This window comes from Mirounga angustirostris, unplaced genomic scaffold, assembly GCF_029215605.1.
Source record: "Mirounga angustirostris isolate CCGP_5_RB_7025 unplaced genomic scaffold, mMirAng1.0.hap1 SCAF_3, whole genome shotgun sequence".
Taxonomy (NCBI): domain Eukaryota; kingdom Metazoa; phylum Chordata; class Mammalia; order Carnivora; family Phocidae; genus Mirounga; species Mirounga angustirostris.
Window position 1 is genome coordinate 55,684,412 of NW_026991711.1, and position 16,993 is coordinate 55,701,404.

The following is a 16,993-nucleotide window of genomic DNA, read 5'->3' on the forward strand; positions in this document are numbered from 1 at the left end:
CCAAAAATTAGAGAAATTTTTTTCCACTAATTTTTTATACAAATTAAAATGGTAGATTCTTTCATTAGAATAACATACTTCTCAAAGATAAAATATGTACTGTTTCTATAAAGGATTAAAATCAACATGGTTGATTTCTTTATGAAAAGCCAAACATTTTTAAGATTCTTGGGTTTTCTGAAAGTGGTTTTGGGTTGCCTGGCGTTGGGATTTTGGTTAGGAGACGGAATTTTTAAAAGATACAATTAAAAACTAACATGTAAATTGTAAATATTAAAGATACCAAAGCCTTCAATATTTCATCCTGAATATGATGTGATTTCATTATCTCCTTGACTTTAAGGATTCATTAGTATTAAATGAAGGTTGCATTAGGTGTCCTACATTGCTTCCATATTCTTTTTTTACTAGTGACACAACTGATTTGTATCTAAAACTAAAGTCTGATAATTTTAATACTAATGTGTACATGACCTAATGTCTGAGGGAGCTGTGACATTTCCATTATAAGCGATTTGTACTTGTTCCTTAGATTAGAACTGCCTATCTCCTCAACAGATCTGATACCATGCCTTTATTTCCATTCACCTTTTCCAATGAAAAAAATATGATGGCTGGTTAAAGGAAAAAAAAAAAGGCAGAATGGTATGCAGCGCTATTTCATCACAATATGCCAAAGTTTTCAGTGGCTACTGGCACTGCCACCCAACCTCTCACCCTCATTTGCTATAATGCCAAAAAGCCTAGAGGAAGGAATTTCAGTGACTCCTATCCTAACACATGACAATGTTGGGCGTGACTGCTTAGGAACTGAAGTGTCTTCTCAAACGATAGTTTTAGCACTTAAGATCACCATTCCTTAACCTGGGGTAAAGAACTAAAAAACAACGAAGATAGGTTGTTCTACTTGATTGCTTAAAGCACAAGAAAATGAACATCAGGGCGCTTGGGTGGCTCAGTTGGTTAAGCGTCTGCCTTCGGCTCAGGTCATGATCTCAGGGTCCTGGGATCGAGCCCTACATCAGGCTCCATGCTCAGTAGGGAACCTGCTTCTCCCTCTACCCTTCCCCTCTGCTCATGATCTCTCTCTCTCTCTCTCAAAATAAATAAATAAAATCTTAAAAAAAAAAGAAAATGAACATCATTGTCATGTACAGACCAAATACATTATAATGCCAACTATCCATTTATATGCTTGGGAACTGAGAGGGTAGCTATATAGCCTCTAACCGTGTAACTAAATTGATTACCCATCTAATAGAGGATGATGACAATTTTTCAGTAAATATATAAAATAGACTAAACCACATTTTTCAGTCAGAAAGCAATCACTAAATATTTAAGGACATAAAGCTTTTACTAGATAAAATGATTAGAGATACTGAATTTTTTTTAAGATTTTATTTATTTACTTGAGAGAGAGAGCGCACAAGCAGGAGGGAGGGGCAGAAGGAAAGGGGGAAGCAGACTCCCCGCTGAGCAGGGAGCCAGACATGTGGCTCGATCCCAGGACCCTAAGATCATGACCTGAGCCAAAGGCAGACACTTAACCAACTGAGCCACCCAGGTGCCCCAGGAGATACTAAATTTAAGTAAATAAATAATGGCTATCTTCAGTATTACTGTGCATTCTGACACTTTGTATCAGTGAGTTAATAGGGTTCAAAGATTCAGTTTGATGGCATTCTTAAAATATTAACAGATAAAAATTCCATAACTAAATACTAAGTATGTGTAAAACAAAGGGAAGAATAATTAACTGCAAAGAGTAATTTATAGCATTTTTAAAGGTATTATCAATAATGTCCTGCGTCCCTCTAAAAACTGCTATCTGGAAATAGCACCAATATAGAACACATGTAAAAAATGAGAAGCTGGCTTTCAGTCCTTCAGTCCCCAACTACCCCACAAGGGGCTAAGCCTGAACAGTTAAAATCAATGTACTATAACTAATATATTTTGCTTAGAGGAAAAGCTCTCAAGTCTTCACTCAGATACTACTTATTCTTATTTTATGGCTATCTATTATAAACAAAAGGAAGATGTTTTCCTGGCCTATAAGAGATGAGCTACAAAATAGGCATGATGCAACTGACAGTCTCCTACAAAAAATGAAAAATGAGAAGGCACAAAACATAAAATGAAACTCAAAACAAAAATAAGTCTGAAACCCTTTAATAAATTTAGAAAATGTCTCTCATATTTTATAGCTTGAGGTTATCATAATTGCCTAATAAAAACTGATTCATATAGATGACTAGTCTAAGTGATTAGAAAAATATTAAATATAATTAGAATGTCATATTTTATAAGGCAGAGATTTTAAGAACATATATAATAGAAAAACACAATACATAAGGTTGACATTCTTTTTTTTTTTTTTTTTAAGATTTCATTTATTTATTTGACAGAGAGAGAGCACAAGCAGGGAGAGCAGCAGGCTGTGGGAGAGGGAGAAGCAGACCCCCCCCGTGGAGCAGGGAGCCCGTGATCTGAGCCAAAGGCAGATGCTTAACCGACTGAACCACCCAGGTGCCCCAATGTTCTTAATATATAATAAGCGTTCATAATGATTCAAAGAAGAATGAGCAAGGACACAAACAGGCAATTCACAAAAAGAAAAAAATGCAAATGATAAATATGGCTTTTTCATGTATGAAAGTCATTTTTTTCTAGTTATAGTATTAAGTATTAGCAAAGGTACAGATAAAAGGTATGTTCATTTTCTGAAGGTAACAATGTAAACTACTACCATCTATCTTGGAAAGTAATTTGGCAACATGGGTAAAAGCCTTAAGAATATTCATACCTTTTAACAATTTTACTTCCAGTAATCCATTTTATGCAAATAATCATAGACACATAAAATGTATATGTATATGGATTAAAGACTATATACATTTAAGTATTTCCTTTTGTCTTTAACCTATACACTCTCACTATTAAAAGTCTTAATTCTGGGTGGCTCAGATGGTTAAGCGTCTGCCTTCGGCTCAGGTCATGGTCTCCGGGTCCTGGGATAGAGCCCCAGAGCCCCATGTCGGGCTCCCAGCCCAGCGGGGAGTCTGCTTCTCCTTCTCCCTCTGCCTCTCCTTCTCCCTCTGCCTCTCCCCCTGCTTGTGCTCTCTCTCTCAAATGAATAAATCTTTATAAATAAATAAATGTCTTAATTCTTAAGTACACAGGGTAAAATGTGAAATTCCCTTACACTCCTCCCACTGCCATCCTTACTCCAGTGGTAACACTGTTACTAGTTTAGTGTTGTATACATAAAAATAAAACTTTATATTTATACTCTTTAAAATAATGGGACTAAAACTACACACACTGCCCTATAGAAATATCTTTCCAGGGGCGCCTGGATAGCTCAGGGTCTAGGGATGGAGCCTGCGTCGGGCTCCACGCTCAGTGCAGAGATGCTTGAGATTCTCTCTCTCCCTCTGCCCCTCCTACCATTTGCACTCACTCTCTAAAATAAATACAATCTTAAAAAAAAAATCTTTCCATGTCATGCGTAGAGATCAGCCATTTTCATTTTAACATCTGTAACGCATTTCATGATATGAACATATTGTAATTTATTTAATCAGTTTCTCTCTGACACACACTCAGTTTGTTTTCAATATTTTGCTCTATAAACAATACTTCAGTGAACATTCTGACAGCTTCCCTGATTCACAAGTGCAAATTATTTCTTTAGGACAGATTTCTCAAAATAGATTTGCTGGATCAAAGAAAAGCATAATTTTAATATTGCCAAACTGCACTCCAAAATAACTTTGCCAATGGAAACTCCCACTTCATAATATTAGTATTTTTCATTTTCACCCATCTGATGGGTGAAAAATGCTACCTTTTTATTTTCATTGGCTTTCTTCTGTAGTGAGCTGAGCATTTACTGACCACATCTATTTCCTCTATGAATTACCTAATTTTTGTTTTTTGCCCATTTTTCAACTGGACTATATCTTTTTCTTATATTTGTGGAAGTTCATTATATGTTTACATAGTGTTTTTGCTGTATGCTTACACGTTACACATGTCAAATACTTTCTTATGCTGATCTTTTAATTATTAAATTACAGTTTAGTTATATAGAAAATTTAAATCTTTGTAACTCAAATAAGGTCTGGGTTTGATGCCTTACTTCAGGAGAATGTATCCACCGCTAAGATTACCAAAATATGTTCATATATTTTCTCTTCTCCTGTAATGATACTTTTGCTTTTTATGTTACTGCACTAGTCCCTATGATAAATAAATAAGAGGAAGTTTAAGTAACCAAATAAAAAACACAGACTTGGGGGTGAAGAGTTGGAAATAAAGGAAGCAACCAGGTAATGAAAAGTTCTGTAAAATAAGAATTTGTACTTGATCCTGAAGGAAATGGGAAATACAGACTTTTTAAAAAGATTTTATTTATTTATTTGAGAGCTAGAGAGAAAGTGTGCGTGCACATGCACCAGCAGGGGGAGGAGCACAGGAGGGAGAGGGAGAGAGAATCTCAAGCGGACTCCTGCCGAGTGCAGAGCCCAACACGTGGCTCCAACCAGTGACCCTGAGATCACGACCTGTGCCAAAACCAAGAGTCAGACACTCCGCCAACTGAGCACCCCAGGCACCCTGGGAAATCCGAGTTTTAAACAGAGGAATGAAGTGAAGCAATTTATTCTTTCATAAGAGCATTCTGTAACTCACAGAGTGGAAGAAGAGATTTGGAATACATATATCTGATAAAGATCTTATATCCAAAATATAAAAGGAATTCTCAACAATTACAAACAGGTAATACAACAGAACAGGCAAGTCTGGAACACACAGTTTACGAAGCAGATTATACAGTGGGAGAAAAAGTTCTCAACTTCATTGGTCATTAGGGAAATGCACACTGAAACCACAGTAAGATACCAGCACACACCTCCAGAATGGCTAAGATGAAAAAAAACAAAAAAATACTATATAAGAAACAACAACCATTTTTAAATTATCTACTAAAGATGAACATATGCAAATTCTGTGGCCCAGCAATCCTACTCCCAGGCATAAACAGAAGAGAAATGGGTACATGTTTAGCAAAAGACATGATTAAGAATAGTAATAGCACTTTATTCATAATAGCTCAAAACTAGAAATTACTCAAATGGTTATCAACAGAAGAATGGATAAATTATGGTGTATTCATACAATGAAATACTATATAGCAATAATAATGAACTACAACTACGTGCAGTAAACAATATGGTGCAACCTCAAAAATATATTTTAAGTAAAAGAAGCTAAACATAAAAAGAGTAGTGCTATAGATTCCATTTATACATAGCTCAAAAACAGATACAACTAATCAATGGTGGTAGAAATCAGGGCAGGAGTTACCTTTTGGGAGGTGGGGGTTGAGAGGTGGTGACTGGAAAGGGAGCACAAGGGGGCTTACGGGATACTATTAACTTTCTATTTATTGATCTGGGTGCTGGTTATACAAGTCTGTTCTGTTTGTGAAAATTCAACAAGTTGCACACATGAATCATGCACTCTTCTGAATGTATACTATACTTTAGTAAAAAAAATTCTTTTAAGATTATTCTGACTTTTAAGAGGGGAATGAATTAGGAGACAAGATTAACCTCAAGGCATGAGGTTAGGTTATTTTGGTAAAATATATTTGAAGGCAATACACAAATATCTTAGTAACCAAAATATTAGTAGTCATGTAGAAAAATAGTTCTGAAAGATATTCAATAGGTAGAAACGTCAGAACTCTATAAATGTCTAGGTTGAGGGGATGGAGTATCAAATAATGATTCCCAGGTTTTGGGGGGCCTTGTTGGAAAGTGGTACTCTATATAAGGAAATCAGATAGAGATATCCAGTTGATAGATGCCTCAACTGAGAGTTCTAGATATTGGAGTCATTAATACATAGATGGTAATGATGCCCTAAAAGTATGATTTCATCTGGAAGGAAAAATTAAAATTGAGAAAAGGTGGCTAGGCAAAGGGAAAACAATTGAAAGCAGAAGCCACTTCTAGAAACAAGTGGTTCTCAAAGAGTGGTCTGAGGACTTCTGGGAACCCTAAGACAATTGTGGGAGTTTTAGAAGATCAAAAATATTTCTATAATACTATACTATTTGACCAGTTTATTATACTTTCCTGACTATATAGTGGAGTTTTCTAGAAGTCACATGATATGTAATACCATTAATAGACTGAATGCAGAAGCAGATATGAAAATCCTTATGTCTTCTATTAAGCCAGATGTTAAAAAGATTTACAAAAACATGTAAAACATTGCTCTTCCTCGTAATTTTTATTTTTAATTTGCAAAACATGTCTATTTTTTGTAAATGTATATGCTGGGTTTATTATTGTCATTGTTAAATAAATTCATAAATAAATATTTTAAAAATTTCTCAGATTCAATTTCTAATATGGTAAGAATTTAAACAGATAATCCACCAGGTCAAAAGTTGTTTGGGGGGGTGGCACAGTCGATTACACATCCGACTCTTGGTCTTGGCTCAGGTCCTGACCTCAGGATGGCTGAGACTGAGCCCTGCATCAGGTTCCACACTCAGCACAGAGTCTGCTCAAGACTCTCTCTCCCTCTCCCCCTTTCCCCCTACTTGTGCCCTCTTTCTCTTCTCCCTTTCTCAAATAAATAAATCTAAAAAAAAAAAAAAAGCTGTCTGGGATCCTTTAAAAAAGTGAAAAGTGTCCTAAGACCAAAAAGTTTGAGAAATATTGGTATAGAACAATTTCTTCTGAGTCTGGCTAAAACTGCTACTCATTTTAGATTGAAAATGTAGAAGGAAAGCCTATTAAACTAGTTCACAGTCTCAGCATCTGGGGATTGAGATGGCTAAATCCATGCGTCAATATTCCTTCAAGCATATCTTTAATATATAGAGATAAATGATCAAAACCTTTGAGTTCTAATCAAGAGAAACTGTAATAAATAGCCATGTGTATATTTTATATGTGAAACTATATATAAAAGGCATCTACTCACCTTTTAAAGGAATTTTGTACATAAAAGGCTCTTGTAGTAAAATCACTTTAGTTTTTTTTTAAAGATGACAGTCTAGAGCAAAGCCTTGGGAAGCAACATTTAAGAGAGATAAAATATAAGGAACCTCTGTAGAAGACTGAAGGGCTTCAAAGGAAGACAGAAAACCTGAAGAGGGATAGATAGATGAAATCCAAGGGGAAAGTGCTTCCAGAAGACAGAGGCTCTCAAATGCTGCAGAGAGATTACAGAAGAGAGACAAGTAGGTCTCCGTTCATTTAGCAAAGAGGAGGTTATTAGTAATTCTGAAGAGCAGTTTTAGTGAAGACATGGGTCAGAAAACGGAGTTAACTATTGAGGTGAAAAAGTAAAGACAATAAGGTACAGAACTACTTCAAGAATTTAGTTGTAAAGTGGGGATTAGCAGGGTAATGGCTGAAAGTCACATGGAGAGAAGAGAAAAAGTATCCAGATGGATGTTAAAGATACATAAAAGAGAATGTATGCTAAATGAACAAGACTTCAGAGGGGGGGAGGAAATCGGATCCAGAATATAGGGAAATACAACCTTATACAGAAGGGAGGCTTCTTACATAGAGCAAAAGGGAAATAGTAAAGTTCAGGTGGGAAAAGGAGACTAATTTGGAAGTATGACAGAGGAAGTTGAGGGAGTTAGTGGACGGTAAGTTGCATGGTCTATGTGTAGTAAACAGCAGACAGGAACTATGAACGGTTCATTGGGAAATTTAAGGAGAGGGTTTGAAATAGCTATTATGAAAACAAGGAGAGAACTGTCTTAAGCTTTTCCAAACCATTTAAACGGGAACAGAAATTTTTGTTTTTAAAGATAAGACGTATCTAGTACATTTCAGAGTGTTTTTTTTATCCAAAAATAACTAAAATCAAAAGAATGCTGAGTGTGTTGAGTTAATCCTTTCATACTTAGGAAAAGTTCACTATCCAAGTAAAGGTTTGTAATATTTTATTTCAGTATATTAACAACTTAATTAACTACAATGGGACATTTTAGCTGCTTCTATTTTGTAGGAGGTATTAAATTGGCTTATGAAATCCCAATAAAGTAATCATAGGGAAGTTTCCTATCTATTTTTAGCAGTAAGTTTTAAGTAGACAACACTGTCCAAAGATGGAATGGATTTCCTTAAAAAATACTGATGTTCGAATTACTGGAGAGGCATTTAGCACACTTTTCACACATCAGAATACAAGTCCTCAGAGACTGTTTTAAATGTAAGAGTAAATATTTTAGGCTTACAGGCTCTTGGCTCTCACAGATGTCTATGCATCCACTGTAGCTAAAAAGCAGCTACAGAAAATATGTAACCAAATGGGCATGGCTGTGTTCCAACAAAACTTTATTTGCAAAAACAGGTGGCTGGCCCACAAGCTTTTGTTTTTTAACTCCTGGTCTAAGTTATCAGTTTACTGTTAAGGAAGTTGCTTAAATTCTCATACTCTTTAGTTTTGTCATCTGTAAGTACAATAACAAAGCTACTGAATTAATAAGGTAATTACATAAATTATATTAAAATGCCCAGCACACCCAAAGCATTCAACAAATGTGAGTTCTCTTTCTCTATATTTGATAGTGTGAGGCTACAGTGCTCACCTTCAGAATGTCACAGAAATGAAGAAGAGAGAATATTCATGGTGTGGAAAACAAATGCTAATTTGTTAAGACAATGATGAAAAGATGATTTTGCTGTTTTTCATCAACAAATCCCTGATATCAATTATTCAAACTGGGTTTCTTCTGAAAGATGAAAGTCTACAAAATTTCTTGGAAATAATTTTCCCAGATCCTTAAGATTTAAAAATCTCATTTTAATATTTTATGTGAAAAACAAAATTTAGACATAATTTTTTTTAACCTTGGTATTGAGGAACTAAAAAAACTTAGAAAAGTAATACAATTTCAAAGGACTGTGATGCTGCCCAATATAGTTCTAGGGGGAAAAAGGATGGGGAAGTTGAAAAATGCAGTGTGAACAGCTTTCTCTGCCTTTGTTCCGCTACCATAAGCCATTTTCTGTATTCTAACTCAGTAAGGTAGAAACAAGGCAATAAGATGATTCTGAAACAACAAGGAGATCACAGTTGCAAAGTGTTTTGAAGCCCCAAAAATCGACAAAGTAAATAATCAATAAATTGACGATATAAACAAAGATTTTTTGAAACTCACCATCTCTATTAGTTTCCCATTCTACATTTTCTTCTTCACTTTCTGGAGTTCTCTCCTTAGTGATTTTTATGTCTTCCTTTTCCCTATGTCTCCCTCTTGAAGATTCTTTCTAGAAAGTATATACATACATACATATTACTATATTTAAAAAAAATTATGAGATAGTTACTATAATACAGAATATTTCTAGCTTCATTTTTTTTTAATCTGTTTTGCAGAAATCACTTATCCACTAAGCAAAAAAAGTGACAAGTTCTAGCATTAGCACTGCAATGAGAATACTATTTTATTAAAGAACAGCAACATAGTAAAAAGAATAACTGAGATTTTAAAAGATACAATGCAAATATTTAATAAGCACTGGATAGTCTACAACATACCAAGTTTCTATTTCTAAGTTTCTAGGGGAAAAAACTGTTTAAAAGGGATAAAATAAACAAAAGGACTGATTAAGTGACTACATTAAAAAAGGACGAAAAAACAGCTACACTGTTCATAGTAGATTATCAAAAATAATTACTAATCTAAAACTTGTCATATACTAATATAGCAGCATTTCCCTATACACCTAAAGATAAATCCAAACTCATTTGATAATTTTATAAATGCTTTTTAAAAAAGATTTTTCCCTATTTTGATGAAACCAAAATGGTAGCTAAAACGAAAATTAGTCCTTATACTGTAGCTAAAAAACAGAAAATTCTACATTTTATTCCAAGTTTAACAGTATCCTACAGACAAAACAGGACAATAGTAATTTAGCTGATAACATTTAATTAAATATCCTATTACATAAAAACTCCACAAACAACATTTTACTAAGTGGTAAGAAAATAAAGTAACCAGTGTTATGGAATTGTTACCCTCCTACCACAGTGTCTCACTTTTATTAAGTTTAAATCCTGCCTATGAAAGAAACTAACACACAAAGACGTTAATTGCGGAAAGTTCTTTACCAAACATATTGTGGCTGCTTAAGACACAAAATTAATTTCTCTCTGAAGTCTTTTTAAAAAACTCTAGTATATATTATAATTGCCCCTAATTTTACGTATTTAAGTATAAAGTCATGCTGTATCACTTGCTAAATGACATATATAATTGCTTTAAGACAGTAAAGGTGGACCAAAGTCATTATAAAAGATTCTACAAGAGTACAACCAGCCATGGAAAATGGTAAGAGGTCAAAAGAAAGAAAGAGGGGAAGGAAGGAAGGAAGGAAAGGAGGGAAGGAGGGAGGAAGGATCGATCCTATTTATACATAAGACAAAAGGAAAAAAAGGAACATGATCTATTTTTATTCTTAAACTATATTCTAAAGAGTATCAACGATGAACTAACTATTCTATATCCCATGCAGTGTGGGGCTTGAACTCAGGATCCTGAGATCAAAACCTGAGCTGAGATCAAGAGTTGGACACTTAACTGACTAAGCCACCTAGGTGCCCTCCACGCAACTTTTGAATGTTCTGCGGATTAAACTCACTATAAATACAAACTAGTACAAGTTATATCAAAAATTTATAGAAAGTTATCTCCAAATTATTGAAAGATATAGTTTCCTACTTAAATTATCATGTAATATTCAAATACTAATTTAGCTGAAAAGAGTTTCAGAGCCACAGTGCTGATACTGCAAAATAAACAAAATAACCTGCAAGTGTATAATAGAGTATTTATAAGATTTAGAACCAAAAATGTAATCATCTTAATAAATTTCCTTAATAAGTTACATAAATATTTCAAAACATTCACCCTATACAATGAAATTATGTAATTTTTGAGCTATTGACTTTTTTTTTTTTTTAAAGATTTAATTTATTTGTTAGAGAAAGAGGGAGAGAGAGAGCACAAGCAGGGGGAGCTGCAGGCCGAGGGAGAAGCAGGTCCCTGCTGAGCAAGGACCCCATTGCGGGACTCAATCCCAGGATGCTGGGATCATGACCTAAGCCAAAGGCAGACGCTTAACGGACTGAACCACCCAGGCCTCCCTCTTTTTTTTTTTTTTTTTAAAGACTATTGTCCTTTAATAGGACTCTGATACTGTCCTTAAGAGATCACATATGACTTCTGTTATTAAGTACTAGAGACTGAATGCAGGCTTCAATAATAATGGAATCTCATTCAAGTTAGAAGATACATTTTTTTCCTAATATTTTGTCACTATCAAAATATAGAAACTGTTTTGATAACAATTATTAAGAAGGCTCAGATCATTTTTAAAAATGTCACATTTCCCCATTTTTTTCAAGTCAACAATGTTTAGGCATAATTTGGTTAGGCATGTTATTCCTTTGTCAGTTATTTCTCCCTTTCATTTACCATATTCAAATAAACAGGGTCTGGTATTTCCTGTCCCATGTAGCACCGCATGGCCTGCTCTCTCACCTCTAGAACAGAGTAGCTCGTCATCTTATTTCTTTTAAATGCAAACATATTAATCAGATGTGCAGCTGTTTGATTACTTTATTATGCATTCTAAATTAGCCATCCCAGAACATGTACATGTTGAAATACTTGTTAATGAACTAAAATATTTCAGCCAGAGCCGTTGGGATGAGATATTTTAAGAATTCAGAATTTTTTTGGACTTCAAAGTATATTAAGTAACACCACCAGTAGGGTCTGGAGCAGCAACCTGTGATCAAACACACGAATATTTTTGCAGCAAAACATGAATTCGCCAATTGTATAAAGACTATAATTAGCTTCATGTCAATTAAAATTAGGTTTTGCTTTCAAATAAATCTATGCCTGACTTAGGAAAAATGTTTGGTTTTAAAAATGTCTTAGATTTCAGAAATGGAATAAATGATTGTGGACTTTTACTTTATTTTCATTTTATATTACATTCACATTTATTCCCTAAACATTATATGTATGGACAGATAATATTCATTATGAATTTTGTTTTTAGATAGTAAGGAGGCATTACCAAGAATTTGATTTGAAAATAAGTATTGAGGTTAAGAGTTGAAAACCAATATTACAATAACTGGATTAGCAACTAGAATAATAAAATGCTAGGGGTCTTTGTAAATAATATAATTCAACCTCCTCCTGCCCTGTGTAGAAAATTTTTCTAATACTATATAGTTATGAAAGTCCTGTTAGGAGAATTTCAGAAAAAAAATTTCTTCCCTACATCTCCGATGATAGCTCTTCACTGTTGCATCCCTTTGTCCCCATTTTCAGACAGCTCTAAGTACTAAAACATTCTTTCTTACACTGATCAAAACTCTTACACCTCTCCAGAATTCTTCCTGATTACAATCAGTTCTGATGTCTAGATCATGTAAAAATAAATCTAATACTTCTTTCACACAACAGCCCTTTAAATATGTGAACACCGGCGTTACTAAGTCTCTTCAGCATCTTCTTATACTAGGCCAAAGATACAGTTCACATTGATCATACATTAACATTTCAGGATTTTCACACTCTTCCTCACTCTGTCATCTTCCCTGGACATACTAATTTGCCAATGTACTTCAATAAAATGTGGTAACTAAAATTAATTTAGTCTTGTCAGAGCAGTATACAGCATATGGCTTTTACTTCTCCTGGTGTAGAACTGAAATTATACTTGTATTAATGAAGTCTAACTTGTTTTGCAGTATAAGTTTTGGGTGGAGCTTAAATAAGATACTATAAGCTTATAAACTGTAAATTTAAACTACAATCTCACATAAAATAGAGCAAACTTCAGGGCTGGGTGATTTAGTAACACACTGAAATCATTAGGGATCAAACTTACTGCTCTTTTTCCTTTCTCACAGCTCTGCTATTCCTACTGTTGACTTCACATTAAGGCACATTTCTTTTATCATAAGAAGAAGCAATCTAGGTTCTCCCAGTGTGCGTCTCCCTCAATCATGAAATAAGAATTCTTTCCTTTAGTTTGAGTAGGCCAACTTCAGTCACATGACTACATCTAAGTCAATAACTAACACCAAGGTAATGGTCACAGGCAAGATGACTTAGGCCTGGTTCCTGAATCAACTGAATTATCAAGGAGAATGGGATCATTTCTGACTGAACTAAACTAATCAGGCCCTAGCAGTGAACTGGGGTCAATTCCCCCAAAACACAGTGCAGCTACAAATGAAAAAGTGATGGAATGGATTCTGGGGAGTTCAAAGCAATTTACACTTACACTTTTGGTACTATGCCTCACCTCTTCAAAGTATAAGGCCACACTTTCGACAACTTCAAAGGCCATTAACAAAACAGACTGTCTAACTTAGTAAACATTTTCTCTGTTCACTTTTACTAGTCACATTTCAGACCCTCCTTCTAAGGTCATTTGTTATCTCCCTGATATGTATCTTTTTAGATATTCTTTATTTAGTGAAGGTCTCCTAGTACTCAACACTCTCAATTTTATTTGAAAATGTCTGTATTATATCCTCATTCTTGAAAAATAATTTCACTGGGTATACAGCAATGGGTTGACAGATTTATCTTATTAGCACTTTGGAAATATTATCCCACTGTCTTTGGCTTCCATTGCTATTGATGTCATTCTGTTGCTCCTTTGTAGGATGACTTGCCTTTTTTTCTTGGGGAATTTCTAATATTTTCTCTAACTTTGGTATTTTGCAATTGCATAATAATATTCTATTTGGTATGTATTGTGCTTTCTGTATCTGTAGCTTTGTCTCATCAATTACGGAAAATTCACAGCACTATTTCTTTCAATACTGACTCTCCTACGTTCTATTTTTTCCTGGAGTTCCAACTAGAGGTACATTAAATTTTCTAAGTATTTTCCTCACATTTTTGAACCTCTTCAACATTTCCTATAACTCTTTATGTGTTGCATTCTGGGTAATTTCTTCAGCTCCCATCTTTCAATTCAACAACTCTCTCTCCACAGATGGACCAAAGGCTTACTCTCTGATCAGCTCTAATACTACTAGTAAAAGCTTCAAGGTCACCACTAGCTTTCAGGTTTGCTACTTAATCCCTGGTTTCAATTCCCTGTTCATGTTTCTTTGTTTTTGCTGCTTTTTTGCATTTTTGAGAAAGCAGCAATGCATTTAAAATGTGTTTGTTGTCACTTATCCAGGATCTAGTATTACTGTAATGGGAGGGCCTTCAAAGTATATAGACCGTAATAGTGCTGAAAGGGAAAGTTAATACTAACAATTCTTTTTTTTAAAGATTTTGAGAGAGAGAGAGCATGTGCCCACACAAGCAGGGGACAGGGGCAGAGAGAGAGAGAGAGAAGCAGGCTCCCTGCTGCACAGGGACCCTGAGATCATGACCTGAGCTGAAAGCAGATGCTTAACCGACTGAGCCACCCAGGCACCCCAAGACTAACAATTCTTAACAAGATTAACAATTCTTTAGCAATCACATCAAACTTTGCCTGTTGTTTGAAGTATAGCCAACTATTTCCCCCTTGGACTTATCCATAACCATTGGTCAGATCAAGCCACCCTAGGCCATGGTAGTGCAACTGACATTTGGTTCCTAAAATAAAGTCTGTTTATCCCTAACACAAGTTTGTTCTTTGTTAATGACAGGGAACAATATTATTATGTATTAGATGAGACAAAGAAGATGGGAAGGGGAAAAAAATCTACTTCGACGAAGTTTTCTCCATATAATCTCCTTACATTTCCTTACATCTTCCCAAAGTTACTTGGAGAAACTTCCTTTGAGACTAATAGATAAAAGTTATCACAGAATATTTAGTCAAAGAACAACTCAATTATTTATATACCAATGAAGTTCTCCCCTTGTACTAATATTCACTTTAAAACAACTGTGTAAATTTGTCCATTACTAGCCTAAACCTATTATCAATTATAGTAATAATTCTGTTATATTAAAGAATATCGAGTTTTTAAACACTAATTGTTTTATACAAAGACTTTTTTTTTTTTCATATCTTTTATTTTTAAAGAATAATGATTCCAGGGACGTCTGGGTGGTTCAGTTGGTTAATGGTCCAACTCTCAATTTCAGCTCAGGTCATGATCTTGGGGTCATGATATGAAGCCCTGCATGGGGCTCTGTGCTCAACAGGGAGTCTGCTCATCCCTCTCCCACTGCTCCTCCCCCCTGCTCCCTCTCTATCTCTAAAATAAATAAAATCTTAAAAACAAAAACAAAAACAGTGATTCCAAACCCTATTACTCTAAAAATATAGTTTCACAAACACTAACATCATTAGTGCATTCTTAATTTTCCGTCAGAACCCCTAGAATTAATGTTAATTCAAATTTTTCTTGTCTGTAATTTACTACCACATATCATATCAAAGCTATTAACTGGAAAAACTGCTATTGAGATTATGGTTCTCACCTTAATGTTTTCAAAACTTCAACTGGACACTTCTGATGAAGGGTAAAATCTTTAAAAAATGAACAATGGTTCACTGATTTTTGGCCTGAACATTAGCCCCAAAACTCAGCTCAGTCTATAGCTATTAGAATAGATATAATCAGACATTTTAAAATTTTAAATTCTTCACAGATGTACAATTTCAGATCCTTTCAATATTACAGAAACACAGAGAATAAAGAAATGTAGATCTATACTGGGGAAACTAGTATAATTTGTTTACAACTACTGAAGAAAACTCCCCTAATAGGGTTAATGGAGATTTTGTGTTATGAAGTGATCACAAAAATTGTATTATCTTGTTTCATAATAAGCAGAGCCACAAATAAATAAGACTGTATACTTTAAAGAACATTCAACAGATAACCAAACTCAGGTCATCTCTAAACACTGCTTTAAAAAAAATTATAATGAAAAGAGAACAGTTATTATCTCTGTATCTGTGCACTCAATACAGCAGTGAAGTACAGAAAGTATAGAGAAAACTAGACAGAAACATACCACTAAGATACTTCAACAAGATCTTCTCAAACCAAGAGATCAAGTAGACAAAGATATTAAAAATACAAAAGATCAAAACAACAGAGGTTTTAGATATACTCTAGAATCTGAAAACTAAAAAAGTAGAAAATACTCCTTCTTTTCAAGCACACACGGAAAATTCAGATAAACTGACCATATCTTAAGTCACAAAGAAAATCTCATTAAAGTTAAAAAAATAGAAATATAAAGAGTAATAACACAGAACTTATTTTTTTTTATTCAAAATAACACACACATAACAAAAAGTTCTTCAACCTGAAAAATTTAAAACATGCAATTAAAAGATTATTGGATCATGGGTGAAATCCAAACCTAAAGAGGAGAATTTCTTGAAAATAATGATCATGAAAACATGACATATAAAATCCATAAATTCAGCTAAACCATTTATCAGAGTTTAAAGCATTAAATACTAATATAAATCAAATGAAAACAAATGCTCAACCAATTCAACAAAGAAAAGGAATACAGCAAACCAAAGAATAAAAGAAATAGAATAAAAGAAAAAACAAACGTATTAGAAAAGAGAAAGAACTAATATAAATCCAAAAGCTAACTCTTTGGGAAAAAAAAAAGAACAACAAAAAAATAAAAACCAACAACAACAAAAAAAGAATACTGGCTTACCTAATTAAGAAAAGGGAAAAAAGCGTTAAGTATCTAAAATCAGATATAACAAAGTAAAAACAGGCTTTAGAACGAAGAAAAATAAAGAAAAACATGAGATTTCTTCACACAACTCTATGCAGTTTAAAAACCCAGAGGAAATAATTTTTTAGAAAAATACAATGACTTTTGAAAGTCAAAAGTCCACTTCAAGAAAGTCAAAAGTCCACTAATTTCCACATTAAAAAAATAGTTAAAGGACTTTTCATAAAACAGTACCAG

At 34.1% G+C, this 16,993-nt stretch overlaps 1 protein-coding gene across 10 annotated transcripts in view; it reads right to left on the minus strand.

Annotated features, from left to right (window-relative positions):
• Nucleotides 1-16,993, minus strand: part of ZC3H13 (zinc finger CCCH-type containing 13) — a 90,266-nt gene that overhangs the window by 55,797 nt on the left and 17,476 nt on the right. For 9 of the 10 annotated variants that reach the window (XM_054506326.2, XM_054506328.2, XM_054506327.2 and 6 more), the window contains one exon: nt 9,209-9,317. In XM_054506326.2, coding sequence (XP_054362301.2) covers nt 9,209-9,317 — 109 coding nt within the window. Of the gene's footprint in view, nt 1-9,208; nt 9,318-15,523; nt 16,824-16,993 lie in introns of those variants that run through there. The other variant, XM_045869469.3, reaches the window with a different exon arrangement.